General features: G+C 32.5%; 1 protein-coding gene and 1 long non-coding RNA gene across 2 annotated transcripts; one reads left to right on the forward strand and one right to left on the reverse strand.

The window, feature by feature from the left end:
- Nucleotides 1-1,542: 1,542 nt before the first annotated feature.
- Nucleotides 1,543-10,096, forward strand: LOC124455796. Its single transcript, XM_047006417.1, has 8 exons — nt 1,543-1,816; nt 2,329-2,408; nt 2,524-2,612; nt 3,450-3,542; nt 6,529-6,641; nt 8,082-8,187; nt 8,648-8,738; nt 9,435-10,096. The coding sequence occupies exons 1-8, from the start codon at nt 1,582-1,584 to the stop codon at nt 9,735-9,737; spliced, it is 1,110 nt and encodes a 369-aa protein (XP_046862373.1). The 5' UTR covers nt 1,543-1,581; the 3' UTR covers nt 9,738-10,096.
- Nucleotides 10,097-13,058: 2,962 nt separating this feature from the next.
- LOC124455403 lies at nt 13,059-14,125 on the reverse strand. The gene is made up of 3 exons (XR_006951830.1): nt 14,083-14,125; nt 13,837-13,987; nt 13,059-13,122 (listed from the first exon to the last, which is right to left on the reverse strand). It is a non-coding gene; the product is annotated as an uncharacterized LOC124455403 (long non-coding RNA).
- Between the last annotated feature and the right edge of the window lie 2,156 nt (nt 14,126-16,281).

Raw genomic sequence — 16,281 nt, forward strand, 5'->3', positions numbered from 1 at the left:
TAGGTTGTTAATGTGTTTATTTTTACGGATTGTCTATCGTGTTTTTCTTTACGTTTTTTTCTCAAAGAAATAGACCTTTCTTTTTGCATTTCCAAATGATGAATCATTATCAAATCAAAAAATATTTAACCTTGGTTAATAATGTTATAGAATGATTTACTTTTTTCTAAAATGAATTTTTTTTGAAAGTTTTAATGATGTGTTTTATAATTTTAAAATTTGTTTGGCCGTGTGTTTCTTTTCGTGAAAAGTGTGGAAATAAGCGGCTTCAATATAACAGGGACAGGTAACATTCCAGTTATATTCATTTCATTCGTTGTAATACACCATTGAAGCACATGGACATTCAATCACACGCTTTGCTTGTCAATAGTGCTGTAGAATATTCATTAACACGAAGGAACAATCAAGAGCTCAAGTCCACTATCAATAACATTTATTTTGCCGCATAACAATCGGGGATATTCAAGTAGCATTAACGTGCACTCAATAAAATCAAAGGAAGGAAGACTAAGATAAAGCGAGCATTCAAATAAATATGTACATACTTTGTACGAAAGATGTCGGTCCCGCAAAAAATTAGTTTTTGCCAATAATCAGTCGCAACTGCAGTATAATGCACTTCTCCGTCTAACAAAGTATGTCTAAGTTTGTTTGAATGTCTGCTTTATCTTAATAATCCTTCCTCTGATTTTATTGAATACACGTTTGTGCTACTTGAATATTCCCGGATTGTTATACGCGGCATTAAGAAATGTTATGTTTGTCAACAAGTTCTCATGATTAGTCCTTAATCTTAATGAAGTTCCATATCGCTTTTGATAAGTCAAAACGCGTTATTGAATCTCCATAACGATAAGCAAATAGTGCAGACTTGTATTTTGGTGCACTATCCCACACAAGAATCAGCTTCGTTTTTGATTTTCCGCCTGCTTTCTTTACTGTTTGATTTTTGTACTTGATTGACGAAAAAATAGTACGAAAACGAAGGAACAACATTGGAGGTAAGGGGTTGCGGCTTACCATCTTCGGTTCATTATACAAGACACTACTGCAGCACTGATTGATTGTAAACGATGAGAAAATTTAAAGTATGAAAATATATCATACAATACTTTCAGCACATCAGTCGGATGCGGAAAGTCGGAGACTTCGAGAGTAATTATGATTTTGTAATCAAATTTACCGGCAAATCTTGAACTTTCCAAACACGGTGGAACCGTGAGTTCACAATAAATTTGGCGCAAAATATTTCTATTTACATTTCAGTTTAATGTTTTTTACATAAAGACTTCCGCTTCAAGAGGTCAATGCGGGACAAATGTTACATATTAACATATTTTTCTAGTCCTTATGGTGAGTTCGTCAACAAAATGAAATAAAATTCCTTCAAACCTTTTAAATTAAATAAAAATCTAAAAGGCGGAAATGCAAATTTTCAATTTTCTCGTGTTGCTTGGTCAGCGTATAATGCTGTAAGTTTATAATGCGAAAAGAACAAATTTTTATCAAATTTCTGTGATCTCAACAGGAAGTACGCAGTGTAATGCGATAGATCTTTGGTCCAGAGAGTTTGAAATTATGGCTTTATACCTTGTTGATTGGATTGCTCGTTGTACTTCTTCTTACGATCTCGGACGCTTTCATACTTTAATTATAAGTGTATTCTTCATAGTGACATCATTCCTTGGTTTTGTTTTCTCAGCAGTGCAACTTCGACATATGTGGCCGTTTCGTAATTCAGTGCGACGCAGACTATCTGCTAATTGGAAAATTATAGTTGGGCTGGCAATTTCTGACTTAATAGCATGTGTAGGTAAGGAAATGATTAAAGGATATTTATTTCTATTCAAGTCTTTCTTTAGGGGCATATTTTCTTCCATCGAGTTTCAGTAGGCTTTCATTTAATCGAAGCTTTAATAGAGGAAATGGAGAATTCACAAAGCAAGCACCCAGCATTATGCCTATAAAATAACAGCCAAACAATGAAATAAATAAGAAAGAATAAGATTTTAAAACGTAATGTCTTGAATCATGGAAAACACGCAACATCACAAATATCAATCGTCGAAACATACGAATTTAATTTAAGAAATAAAAGATGTTTACTGTGTTTACACAGGCTTATGCAAACCGACTAGACCTTTGGGAGAACTCGAGAGGAGATCAGTGCAAGCCCGAGACGAAGGTTGAGGGTTGCACCTGCTCGAGAGTGCAAGTCAGAAAACCAAAAAGATTAATTTATATTACACATTCACCTCCATGCAAAGTATTCACACCATTCATTTAGATAATTCAATTTTATTCGTATTATGTTTTACACTGCAGCAAGGATGGTACTGGTGATTATTTCATTGGCGTTTGACAAACCAAGTGAAAAGATATATATAATATTTGCATTTTTTGAGGCAAGTTATCTATTGCAGTCATTCATTATTCTTGAGTTGAAGGAAAAGTTTTTTGATTCAGCAGGTCTATACGTGTTATTTGGTATCTCTAATATGGCAATTTTCTCTTTTGTAGGCTATTTTATTCATAGGAATTGTTTCAAGCGTAATTTGGACTTCTATTTTTGCTGTCGATCAATGTTTGCAGATGTACAAAATTAACGGGTGAGTTTACTCTGAAAGCCACAAGCAGGTTTCTATCAAATAGAGTTGAATTGGTAGCCGAATATCGAAGCTTTGAAAGAAAGTATTTTAATTTACTTGTCCAGAGAGAGTAAAAATACATAAAGCCCGGACGCCAAATGCCATATTGTTTGACAGACTTTTAATTAAGAGAAAGCCGCAGTACGGAAAGTTAAATTTCATTTTTAATTATTCGCAAAAAGTATAACACATCAACAACTAGAGAAACGGTATTCATGTGTAGTTGAATACAAATTTCCAGTACATTTTTGATTGACACTAAATCAGATTCCAAAGTCGGGTAAAGGCTGCATTTTCACGTAACTAATGGCAATCGTAATTTTTATGTTGTTGACGGGTCGACAACGTATTTAAGTACTCAGTTAAATTTTTTCTCTTGTGACGCATTCTCCACCAATGAAAAATGAACTTTCAAAATTAGTAAGTGAAAATGTTAGCCTGAATGTTTCTTAAGATGCATAGCTAATTGGAACACAAAGGCGACAGTATCGAAAAAACTTAGACAACCTAAAATTGTCCAAAAAACTATCATTTCATTAAAAGTTCGCAAAAATGGATCAACGACTACGTATTTTGGCATCGTCTGGTTTAAAGTGTTTATATTACGAATTTTAGCCCCTCAGAGTTTAAAATACATAGACGTTGACAGATTTTTGATATATTGTGAAGAATTGATTGTTTTCTGGAGATTTTTAATTTGTCTAACTTTTTTTGATATAGCTGTCAAGAAACTAAATTCATGTAAAACGATATGTTCCCCACATACAGACTTAATTGTGTTGATTTTCTTTTCTTTAGGCCCATGATATTGTACTATATTTTGGCTTGGTTGCTACCAATTACTTATATTGCTGTTGTTTTTTTTATAAATTGGAAGCATAAGATTGAAAGGTAATTATACTAACATTTTTCAGTGTTCAAACAATTGATTTATTCAGAGTTAAGCCTCAATATGTATGGAGTAAATCCAATTCATGGAAGTAAAGTTAAATGCACGTACATAATGAAAGAACTGATTCTTCACATTGTCTACACTACTTTTTAAATGAAAGTTTTCTTGAAACAAACATATTTTTAATTACTGTGTGCTTCATGGTTGAATGCAAAGCTTTCAGAATTTAGCAAAATATAAAGTTCCGATAGTGCATGAGCCCACGAACCTCTTTAGCAACCGTCATAAAAAAAATGTTTTGAAATTGTCAATCTATATTAGATCATTGTGGTCTCATATCTATCTCTCTAGGTTTTCTTCCTTTCTTAAATCATTAACTCATCTCTAATTCATAATTTAATATATTTAATTAATACTATCAATAAAAAATATATCAAAAAAGTATACTATTAAATATTAACAATTTTGCATACTACAATACTCCTCTTTCATAGAAACTGCAAACTTTTCGTTGCAGGGCTTTTCCGTTTTGCGACGACTGTCTGTATTTGTTGAAACATAACTATGCGAGTGAGAATTGCATCTTCCAAAGTTCTACCTAATGCTGTTTTGAGGATCTCATGATCAATAATTATGTCATTTTTTTATTTTCTCTGGGGATTCTTTTACAGTTTGACATGTTTATTACAGTTTTATAATTGTCACAACAACAACATATGGGCATGGCTTTTAGTCATAAATTGTGACCAGTTTCAGTTTTGTCTCTTTTGCTTTACAAGCTATTAATTGTTAACGATGATGTTGCCATTTTGGCTTAACATCAGCTAATTGTATATTGTTTGTTATACGCCTGTCCATGAAACTTGTTATTTCTCCTACTTGTTTGTGCTTGTTCACAATTCTAAACTCAAAGGTTTTCTTTCGGCTAGAGCTCTTATTTTCCCTGAGGATTCGCGACTGTTTCCTTTTCAATGTTGCCTTGAGGGCAGTTTAATGTTAAATATGACGCTTCGATCCAAATGTTAGAAAATGTGGTTGGTATACTTATCTATCAAAATAGGGGGAGATTATCTGTTTTTTTATTGTTTCTGGACTTCAAGCCGTTTGTTGCAAATATTTTGATCAGTTTTGGAACAATTGCGGCAGCTTTTGTTCATGGCACTACTTCGTGTATCTCTTACGCTACACGATACCGATTGGTCCATGTTGGGAAAATTTTTTTCTGGCAGCAGTGTTTTCGTTTTCGTTTGTGCTAATCGACCTCCATCATGTGCAATATTAATAGCTTTCTGTTGTAGGCTATTTGCTCAGTTCGATTTTGGTTAAAATTTCTTTTAAACTTAGTCTTCGTTTGCTGCTTTTACAATTTTGATTGTTATTATACTTCAAGAGCACTGTAAACATCAATAAGATTCACATAATATTCGGTTTTTTGCTGTTGTTTAAGACTCGTTTCTACCAGATGTTTAATTAAAAATCAGCACGGCTACTACTTCCTGCATGTTTATAAATCAGCTAAATATGCAATATGTTTAAAGTGTATAAGCACGGGCAGATGGTTTTGCATTCCCATCGCCATAAATAACCTGAAGATTATTATGATCAGTTATCAGTTTAAATTATTAACCATTTGCGTAAACATATGAAAATATCCCCAATGAATGCAAAGAGCTTACCTCATACGTGACATACTTAAATGCCAGTCAAAGCACTACTTTCATAAACAATGACGTTTTCATTATACTTACTAGCCATTATATGGTAATGAATACACATAGCAGCATCTATAGGAATTTTCTGTGTTCTTTGTGGTACAACTAGCAAAGTTTTTAGATATAGTGAAATATTAGGTGTTTTGTTCTTTTTTGTAAATCTTCAACAAGTTTGCATGGGATCGAGTTTTGTTCCACTTTACATAAAGACTTGTCCAAAAAATCCAAAGCCTTTAACTACAAAAAAACTTTTCACTGGTTATGTTGCAAACCTTTGCCATAAATCCGTTGTAAACATTTTTCTTGGTTAACATCATGTTCTTCTTTTGTTTTCCATGATCAATATTAGAGAGTTTTAGTTTGGCGTTTGCAAATGGCAAACTGCAAAAGTCACGTGATCATGGCTTTGCGGTATATGTTGCGGTCTGAGGATTGGTTTCAAAGGCAAGAGCCCTTCTTGCGGTAGGCGATGTACAGCAAGCTTTTTAGTTATGAAACAGCCAAGTGACGTTTATTGCTAATAATAACTATATTTTTATGTAAGTATACAACATGAATATGCCTTTTTCATAAACAAACTTATAACAAAACATGATATTTAGCTCAGGACAATGCAATTTGTAAAAAACAAATGCAAAACGCCAAACTAAATTCAGTTTTTTTCGAAACGGCAAAAGTCAACGGCAGGCAGGTGGTCGAGGCTTGCAACTCTTTAGTTTTAGATGCAAGATTCTAACGCATGGTAAATCACGCGTAGTTTTTCCAGTAGAGTTAACTGAAAAAATCTTTGCCGCTACATTTGTTTTATGATTTAAATGTTTGTTTCTGAATAATTCTTAATCAGTGGCACTTTGTGATGTGCCGATATATTTTCTTTTAATTATATTTTTAGTAAGCGTGATAAAGGTTTAATTTTTAAAACAATTTGAACCATTTACTACAAATCAAATGTTATCTACCGTAAATATTGTGTGTCTAATTCTGTTTATGACATCATTTGCTTAGTTCATGTCAACACAAAGACATATACTCATCACTTTTGGGTACACATACGAGTACACAAAGGTGATGAGTCCACAGCAGCTATTTTATACACATGTATCACAAAGTCATAACAGGAGCCCTTAGTTGTTGAACTAACCCTATCTTATTCTAACAAGCAATTTGCTTATGAAGCAAAAGCTGATAAATTATTTTTTCAAGCCCAGCCAAATGAACAAAGTGATGACTTGTTAAATTACAAATAACTAACTTTTTTTCTGGATATTTCTAGCTGCAAGAAACCTATTGGTGTTTGGAAAACTGTATCAATTGTGTTTTCAACTTTTCCTTTTTTTCCTTTTCTTCTGGCTAATCTAACTCTTTTCTTCATCACTTACAAAAAAGGTAAATTCAAATTGCCTCTCTACATCACATAATTTTAGTTTGTCATAAACAAGAATAAAAAAATCATCAAATTAGCTAAATCGTTTGCATGCAGTGGATACAACTTTAAGAAAATTTACATCAATTTATCGACTGGCGAGATTTAAATCTTTAAAAGAGCATAGCAAGTGTTATGATTTCAGAAATATCTTTATTTAGCTCAATATAATGGCTACTGTTTATTTTGCCCAATCATATTCGTTTAAGTATGTGTCTTTATATTCAATTGCTTCTTAATTATCAACAACTATTTTTTCTTCAAAGCAGAATAAACAGAAATTTTGATTTTTAGAATTTTTTTAAACAGAAAATTTTTGTTTCAGACTCAACCTGAATTTTTCTGATAAATGTAAAAACTTACTGTCTTTAGGAAGTTGTCAACTCACTAAATCATGATTTTCAAGGTTTATTTTTAAAAATTTTTAAGTGCACTTTGATTAAAGGATCTGCTTAACTTGTCTGGAGCTATTAGCTACAGCAAAACAGTTATTCGAATCAAATGTGGTAGCTAGATTTTGGAATTGATAAATCCTCAAAATAAAACACCATTTGGAAACATTAGACTGCATGCGAGATACATATACACGATGCATAAAAATACACTCTTGAAAAAGTTCTCTAAAATAAGCAAAAACATTTGGTTATTCAAAGTACTTCAACCTTAACTGATAAAACAGGTAGCTAATGAAATATTTGAAAATGAAAATGCTTTTTAACAGGAAAGTATCTGCTGTTCAAAGTCCTTCGAAACCTGCCTTGTGTACAAAAATTACCCATTGGAAAAACCGTTTAATCCCCCTGAGTCAAAATATGGACTATGTTTTAGCTGCTATCAAAATTTCAAATAATTGACGCTTAAGACTTTGATGTTTTTGCGTTTATGCCTTTGAAACAAAGATTTATTTTATCATTTCAAATTAATAATATGCATTTCGAAAATTGCATAAAGTGCATTTAGCTAATATGAATTTGGCAAGCCAATTCTTATAGACCCAAATCTTGTAATAAAACTTATTATTAAATGCAAAACCCAAAAATCCAAGTTTTAAAGATCTTGCGTTGCCCACCGTTTTCCCCAAATTGCTTTAAATGTAGATAGCCTATACAACGCAGTCCATATTTTGACTAAGGGCGATTAAATTTTTTTTACAATGAATTTTTTTTATGCACAAGGCATGTTTTGAAACTTTTAACAGCAGTTATTTCACTGGTAAAAATTCTTGCATTTTTGAAAATTTCAGTGCCAGCTGTACCAGAGAGCGTCAAAGTACTTAGAGAACTTTTTTTTATGAGTCTATTTTTTTCACACACTGTGTTTACTTAACTTTCAATGAATAATTTTTAAAGTAATACCTTCTATGACTTGAATTTTTTTACGCTATTCCAATCAATTTTATATAGTGAAGCATCTGCTTAGATGTACTGGTATATTTTCCGATGACGAAAGAGAAGCCCTAAAGATTACCCGCAATAAATATGGTTTATATTTTGCTGTATTATTCTTCAGGTACGAATTCTCTACCTGGGCTTAAATTTTTATAGCTCATAGAATAAACTTTCCACATGCAAGAGTTTTGTTCAACAATACATTTATCTAAAAACATCATTGATAATAATTATTTAGAGGACATCAATCAAAAGCTACAATGAAAATTTATTACATAAAAACAAGAAACCAAGTACAAACTAGTTACTATTACTAACCCATTACCCGACAATGACTGGTTTAGCACATTCTATTTTATGAATCATCCACATAGCCACCTTTTTATCTTTGATTAACACAAATTAATCAAAAAGTGACTGAAGCAAAATTGAGAACAAAAATGTGACTAAAAAATATCTCAATACTACCAAACTTTTTATATCAAACAAATTGTTCACAACCATTTGTATGATTTGATTTATGATTGCTTTAGGAAGAAACTACAATGATAAAATTTTAAAGTACTATTTTCCTTTTCAAGCTGGTTGCCTTTTGTCATCTCCCAAATTTGTTTCCTTGCGATTGATGAAAGCAAACGACGGGGTTGGTTTATTGCTACGTGGTATACTGCTGTGAGTGCTATATAAGAACTGCTTCCTTTTTTGTTATAAATAATTCTTCTTACTAGAAATAATTTTTTCTCAGACGAAAATTCTAATCTGAATGAGGACGCTTTTTGCAAAAAGACCACTACATAATTACAATGATTTTATTTCGGTAATCGTGTCCATTTTACTTGGTAGTGTCTCAGTCTATCAATTTCGTTCTGCTGTAAAAAATTAGTTGTTTGGTTTCTTTATAATCGATAGATTAATAAAGGAAAAATATTAATGATGTTTAAAGTTTGTGTAACAGTATGATGGTGCAGCATGCTGACTGTGGAACACACTGAGAATTATTTTTCTCGAATTCTAACTTCATGATCAAGTCAAACACTGTATAAATTATAAATAGATTAACTTCTAACAATTTATACATCAAGTTTTGACACCATCAAAATTGAATGTATCACGGTAGCTATGTCAAGTACATTAAATTGTACTAGCTAAAACTTTTTTTTTTTTAAACAAAACATAGCAAAGTGAAAGAATTGAGAGAATGAGGCTTATTCATGCATCCATATGCATTTTGGTAATTTGTAATAACCTATTACAAATGAAAAGTGTAATGAGAAAATAAAAAACATTTCCCCTGTACTCAAAATTTTTACATATAACTGTTGTCATTTGGAAAAATGTAACTTGTTGAGCTGTTTATTTTGTTTTCAGGGGATCCTCCATTTGCAAGGCTTTTTTAATTTTTTTGTGTATCGTTACTCCTTCAAAGTTGAGTCAACTTTGCAAACATCTCAACCTGGACTACTACGACCACCACCAAATGCAGGGGAAATAATTCAGCGAATGATTTATCAAGAACCTTTAATTCCCAAGGAAAACAAGATTAAAGCCACACAAAATTACAATTCAATCAAAAAGCATTGCGTGTCATCGAAGAAAACTGAGATGCCACCATATCAATCAAGATTGCTGGGTGAATGCAATTGTTCATGCACCAATGACAAAGAAATTTGACAATACACTGTCGCAGTTAATATTAACGATATAATCGGTCTTTCCAATAATGATATGAGTTTTTAAGGGAACAAATGCCCACCTAATCTTTAATAATTGATATTTCATCCTATTCAATAGTTAGTTATAAAAAAACAATTAATTTGGTGTTTTGAGCATTAGTATTTGTTAAATTTAATCATTCACAATTTTAAATACAACAAGTTTGTTTTAATTTATAGTAAATGCTAGTAATGATATGATGGATAATACATTCATTGGCATATATTATTGTCAAATAGACAAAGCCGTCACAAAGGGAGTCGTGTAGGGTGAAAAGCACCTTCCTTCCAAGAAATAACATTTTGAGAAAAACAAAATTTTTTTTGTCATATCTGTTCTTGGTAAAAGTGAAATACTACTTAATTTCTAATTGACCAAAGTTTACAAACGATGGTAAATGTTATACGTAGGCACAACTCATTGGCGAAAAACAAAAGCTTTAAATGATCTTTTTTTCTCAAGAAACATTGCTGTATTTTTGTTGTTGTCAATTCTTATCGTGGTCTTTCTTCGTTTAGTGAAAATCTACTCATTTAGGGGATATCTGCTATGGCTTTGTTTTGAACTGCCAATTCATGAGGTTACGTGAGCCACTCTTTAAAAGCATTTGATCACAATTGACCAGTTGATGTGGTCATTTATTGCGTAGAAACAATACAGCGAAACATTTTTTAAAATCACAGCTCAAATTGAACTCTAAAACTTTTCTAGTTTTTAATATAAAAATGAAATTAATACAGGGTGCTGCCACCTTGTTTATTGAAGGGGAGATTCTCGTTTAACTTGCCATACTTTCTTAAAATCAATTGTTTTCTGCTGCTTAATATGGTGCTTCTTATATTGTTTTTTCTTTTCTGTATTTTGCTTGATGAATGTCAAACTTCGCCAATCAATATCAAGTCATTATATTCGATTAAGAAAATAAAACGACAGAAAAAGTATGAGAATTGGCTCACAGATGAAATCAAAATCATCCACCAAATTTCTTTTGCCATAAAACATGCTTGTTCAACCAACCAGGCAAAGCGTAATGAATTGGCATGACCAAATTATTTTGACGCATGTGATTACCTTAATGGCAGGTAGTCAACTCCCTTTTTTGACAAATAACAATGATGAAATTGCTTACATAATCTATAGTAATCCAATTCTTTATACAACACCAATTTCCATAGCAAAATGGTACCTCTTTATACCTAGTTAACATATTCTATAATTTTACTGAATAAATTTTACAACCATCAACAATGCTGCTACCAACGCAACTACCATCAACGTTACTTCACTTTTTGCCTCTTACTTTACTGAAAGTGCGTGGGAAGATTAATAATTCGGAGGGGGGGAGTAATATTCATATAATTATGACATGCAGTGTTAAAAATATATATACATAAAGAATATCCCCTACCCAATTATCAATGAGTCTACACCCTTTGTAAAAACCTTGCACACTTAATAAAGTCACAGAATAAAAACTATACAGAAGGGCCACTTAAGTGTGCGCCGTGTCCTCGCAGCCGCCATTATTTTAGCAAGATACTTAAGGTTTTCACATGTTTCCAACCACTGCAATTACATGACATCATTTCTTTACAATTAAATCAAAAATATTTCAATGTAAGAAATGACATCGTGTCATTTCAGTGGTTGGGAAAAAGTGAAAAGCCCTAAATATCTTGCTGGAATAATGGCTGCCGAAATGCGCGGCACAACATGCGCGAGGACAAAAACATCAAAGGCTCCGACACGAGTGACCCTTCTGTATATTCCATATTCTGTGACATAGTGTTTTTATTAATCGCCATATTGGGGGAGGGGGAATTACATGTAGTGAAAAGAATTTATATTAATTCGTTGCTCTGTTGAGCATCGGTACTTTGATGTACTCACTCAATATGACCACACTTATACGTCCCATGCTAACATTTTAAAGTCTTGCATGGATGGTCATCTATGTAATATTTTTTACTTATATTTTTTAAACGTTGAATTCATTTTATCTTTTGATTTATGTATTCTTTAAATGCATGTCGACAACCAATTATCTTATTAACATTACAGTAGATTTACTGGCTCAATAGTTACATGTCAATTTGTGAAGCATTAGCCGTTGAAAACAAGACAAATTTTAGGAAAATTCGTGTTTATCTGCAAAAACGTCGGTATGTTGGTTACCATATCAATAGCTAAGCTCAAACAGAGCATAGTGAATATACAGTAGAGCCACTCTATTGGATTTTTTTGTGCCACGCATATTTTATTACGCATGTGATTACCATAGTGGCAGCCAGTCAATTGCTTTTTTTGACCAATAGGAATGATAAAATGGCTAACGGCTACCAGTAATCTAATTAACTATACAGCAGCCAATTGTACCCGAAGTGGACCTACTGTACATCCCTATACTGTGGCTTGAACGATGAGATCCTTAGTATACTATTTTAACAATGAAGGTCTTGCAATTTAGTTTATTACACCGCAAGACTGCGAGTTTTTTCACAGCAGAACATGTTGAAAGAAAAGTAAATATTACTCTATATAATGGATAAATGTATAAGGTGATAAACTTATTTGCAACTCCTTACTTTTTTTTAATTAAGAGATGAACATCGCAACAAATGGAAAACAGAACATTTTTATAACTTTTTATAAAAAACAGCCCAACATAATGATAGAAAATTTCTAGTAATAGCTTTTTTGAAAATAAACGAAATTTAGACAAAAAAAATGTTGCATGAGATTACCAAACGAAATTAGCTAGTAGTTTCAACGTGGGAATTAACACAAAGTATTAGATTATAAAATTTACAAGAAAACAATGGACTGAATGGCCACGATATGTGATAGAAAAAGAACAACAATAAAATGTGCAATTACGAGATATGTAGAGAGATTTTCCCATTAAGTAGCAGACTTTAATTTTTTAGAAGCAATATAATGGATGAAGAGGAACCTACTTAAGACAGTAACCAAAAACAATCCAGAACTTTCTTTTTTTACAAAGTATATTCTATAATTTTGTGAAGGTTATAGAAAAGTAATATGAGCAGGTTTGAGCTTTGAAAACAGCAAACTCCAGGATTTTATAATAAAAAGGAACTTGAACTTCACAATAAACTTCAAATAAAGGATGACATTGTTTTAACCGTCATACATGTATTTACACACGAATCTCATCTCTAATTTAACTAAGGTAGTATCTTGGAAAATACCCTTAGAATGTCTTCATACAATGTAACGGAGGAATCACCAGGAGCAATTTCCAAATCTTGCCACCACTTTATGCTGATCTACCAAGTCTTTTTTAGCCTTTTTTCTCATGTAGAATATAGGACAATCTCGACTATAAAAATCATGAATGATTGATGTATACATTGGAAAAGACTTTACTGGCTCAATTGTAGACATGCATCCATCCTATATTCACACAATATCCACAAGAAGGTCTGGCGAAAGTACCTTTGTCATAAAAACGGCCTTATTCTATACCCCTATAAATTATTACATTTTGATAACAACATAAAAGAAAGCTTATGACTAATTTGGCTTGAAGTGCATGATTGCTGAGATACTTAAAAAATAGATTACATTTTACCGTTGTCTGTTCAGTCATAGAAACACAGCTATGACTTCATTTGTAATAAGAACTAAAAAAGTGGCCGCGAGCTCCAAGGCGAGCTGTAATTCAACATTTGAAAACTCGCTTTTTCTTTTATTTTTGCTCAAATACATCAACTGCTTCAATTATGTATTCTTAAAGTCTTTACTTGCTCATTTAGGTACATATTCAGGTAAATATTCAAATAATTTCGCCGTTCGCTTGTAATTTAAAAATAAGAAATTCCTGTGACGGGAATCCGTGCGTATGACCTCTTATAGACCATAGCTCTCGACAAATGAAATTGCCTGAATTCTTATGGCTATTATATAAAATTTATTCTCGCATAATTTGTCGCAGCTGCATGACTGAAAAATGTTCCAACATGTAAAAACCTCGAACATGTTAACATGTAAAAACCTTACATATGTTAAATAAATTTAAAAAATCAAAAATTACCTCGTACAAAGAACATCGTGATGAAAGCTTCCTTGACATTCCTGACATTGTGTCCAAAGTCGGGAGAATTTCTCCTTCAAATAATTCAAACTGGCAATCTCTTTTTGATAAATCATCGACTCTTGGCTTTTACAGTGTTTGCAAACCGCACCTAAATTAGAATAAAAGAGATTTCCGCCGTTGTGGAAAAAAACAACACTCTTCACTAAAGATAATTCTGTCACTAGCTTGAATTTTTTTACTTACTGTCATCGTCTAGCACAGTTTTACATCCAATGCAAGTGCTGCGTCTTTTTGCCAAAAATGCCAACTTGCCAATACTTGAAGCTATAACTGTCTTCGTTCTAGTGTGTTCTCCCTCTAAATTTGAAATCCACTAAAAATTAAACGTTTCTTTCAAAACCTAACATTACAACCCGACCTGTATTAAGCAATCACCGTACAAGGGATTTGTCTCCTGACTGTTTTAGTTATATTTAACAACATTTCATTTGTATGATGCGCAGTTGTTACCACACTCAACTTTTTCTTACAGTTTCAAAACAATGAAAAATTAAGTTTGACACATAGGACAAGATAACTATGCCCGCTTAATAGAAGTGACCGTTGAATAAAATGGTATTTATGATATGAAACTATTAAAATTTTCTGTACAGTGCCACATGACCACTTAACAATGGCTGACCCCTTACTACGGTGCCGCTTAATACAGGTTTCACTGTACGTCTTCTAATTCAAATAAGGAGCTTTTGAGAAAGCAAAACAAAACTTAAATGGGGCACTTTAACTTTTTCAATTGGTGATGGATCCAATTTTCTTTCTCATCTGTTGATGATTTTAATTTATTCTGCTGTTTTTGTCTTCATTTTCTAACGTGATGATGATTTTAGTTTATTTTGCAGTTATACTTCCACAATGCTAGATTATATATGTATTTTCACCAAGTAGACTTTAGCTTCACTTTGGAAACAATCGCAGTTAATATTTCGCCCATTGCAAGAAGGGACATCTCCTTTTGCAATTCAACTTGCAAAACTTTCAGAATAGAGAATTTTTCTATTGGCAATACTTTTACTCTGGAGACTTTTTCTAGAGGCAATACTTTAACTCTGGAGACTTTCTATTGGCAATACTTTTACTCTAAGAGATTTTCTATTGGCAATACTTTTACTCTAGAGACTTTCTATTTGCAATACTTTTACTCTGGAGACTTTCTAATAGAAATACTTTACTCTGGAGACTTTCTTTTGGAAATACTTTTGCTCTTGAGACTTTCTTTTGGAAATAATTTTACTCTGGAGACTTTCTATTGGCAATACTCTTACCCTGGAGACTTTTTTCTAATGGCAATACTCTTACCCTGGAGTCTATTTCTTAGTCTATTTTCTTGCAAATACAATGAAAGTCCAGCAGTTTGTGTAACCTCATGCAATTTTTCGCTCAACTCAAATGACAATGGTGCTAGGAGACAAGTAACATGACAAAATTTCACCATGTAAGTGTATCTAAATTGAAAAGAAAAATCATAGTTACTCACTGAACAAAATCGATTTTGCTTTATCTTCGTCAAGAATAGGCTCAAATATCCTCAACAGAGGATTGGTCAACTGATTTTCAAGATAATAACTCGTATCGATGGGTATGTTGTTTTCTAGTACGTAAATAGAATCCTGGAAAGCAGAAAAAATGAGAGAGTTGAGAGACTGAATGGATAATTAGGTTTTTTGGAAGTAAAGTATGCTGTATGAAGCCATATAAAACAGGAAATATTAATAAACGAGTCTCACGGTAAAGCTTTGCGCGCTTGTGTTTACTTCTGCTAATGAAATTCCGCTATCTAAAACAGGATTGCATAAACAATCAACTATAATATTGCAAAAAAAATTTGGAATTTAAATAAGATCCAGACTTGACTACATCGCGTTTGGAAGATGAAGACGATTTATATATACTGGATAATATACTATACTGGAAACTATAACGGATAAACAGCTGAGCAACCTGATGATGATTAAAAGGTTTTAGTGCAACCTGCTGCAAACCACCTCGACTCACGTACAAGCATTTGTACATCGATCAACAAACGAGCTCAAGGATTGTTTTCTGGCTAATCAAACATGAATACGTCTTTATTGAATTTAATCATTGCTATTTCTTTTTTATATCTTGGACTACCGCGATTTACCGTCCATTTATCGGACTTAGCAGTCGATGTAGACATATCGCTGCATTGACAACCTAATGTGGCGCCATTTAAGGTGCCCCGAAAATGGCTGCCTTTGCATGGCTAAGCGCGCAAAACATTATCGTGAGAATCATTCTTTAACAGACATCTTCGATAGAAATAATATATTACTGCATAAAATTAGTCGAGAAAAAAATTAAAAGACAGTGTAGATGGCTAATAATGAGTCTTAAACAGATAAATCTATCTTCCTACGATGA

The sequence above is a fragment of the Xenia sp. Carnegie-2017 genome, unplaced genomic scaffold (assembly GCF_021976095.1).
Source record: "Xenia sp. Carnegie-2017 unplaced genomic scaffold, XeniaSp_v1 HiC_scaffold_4, whole genome shotgun sequence".
NCBI classification, from domain to species: Eukaryota; Metazoa; Cnidaria; class Anthozoa; order Malacalcyonacea; family Xeniidae; genus Xenia; species Xenia sp. Carnegie-2017.

Bases quoted from the DNA above. Each gene is read 5' to 3' on its own strand.
- LOC124455796 (XM_047006417.1), top strand. From the start codon at position 1,582: ATGGCTTTATACCTTGTTGATTGGATTGCTCGTTGTACTTCTTCTTAC. The intron at 2,613-3,449 runs GTGAGTTTACTC...TCTTTTCTTTAG, and splicing joins CAGATGTACAAAATTAACGG to GCCCATGATATTGTACTATA. The intron at 8,739-9,434 runs GTGAGTGCTATA...TTTTGTTTTCAG, and splicing joins TTGCTACGTGGTATACTGCT to GGGATCCTCCATTTGCAAGG.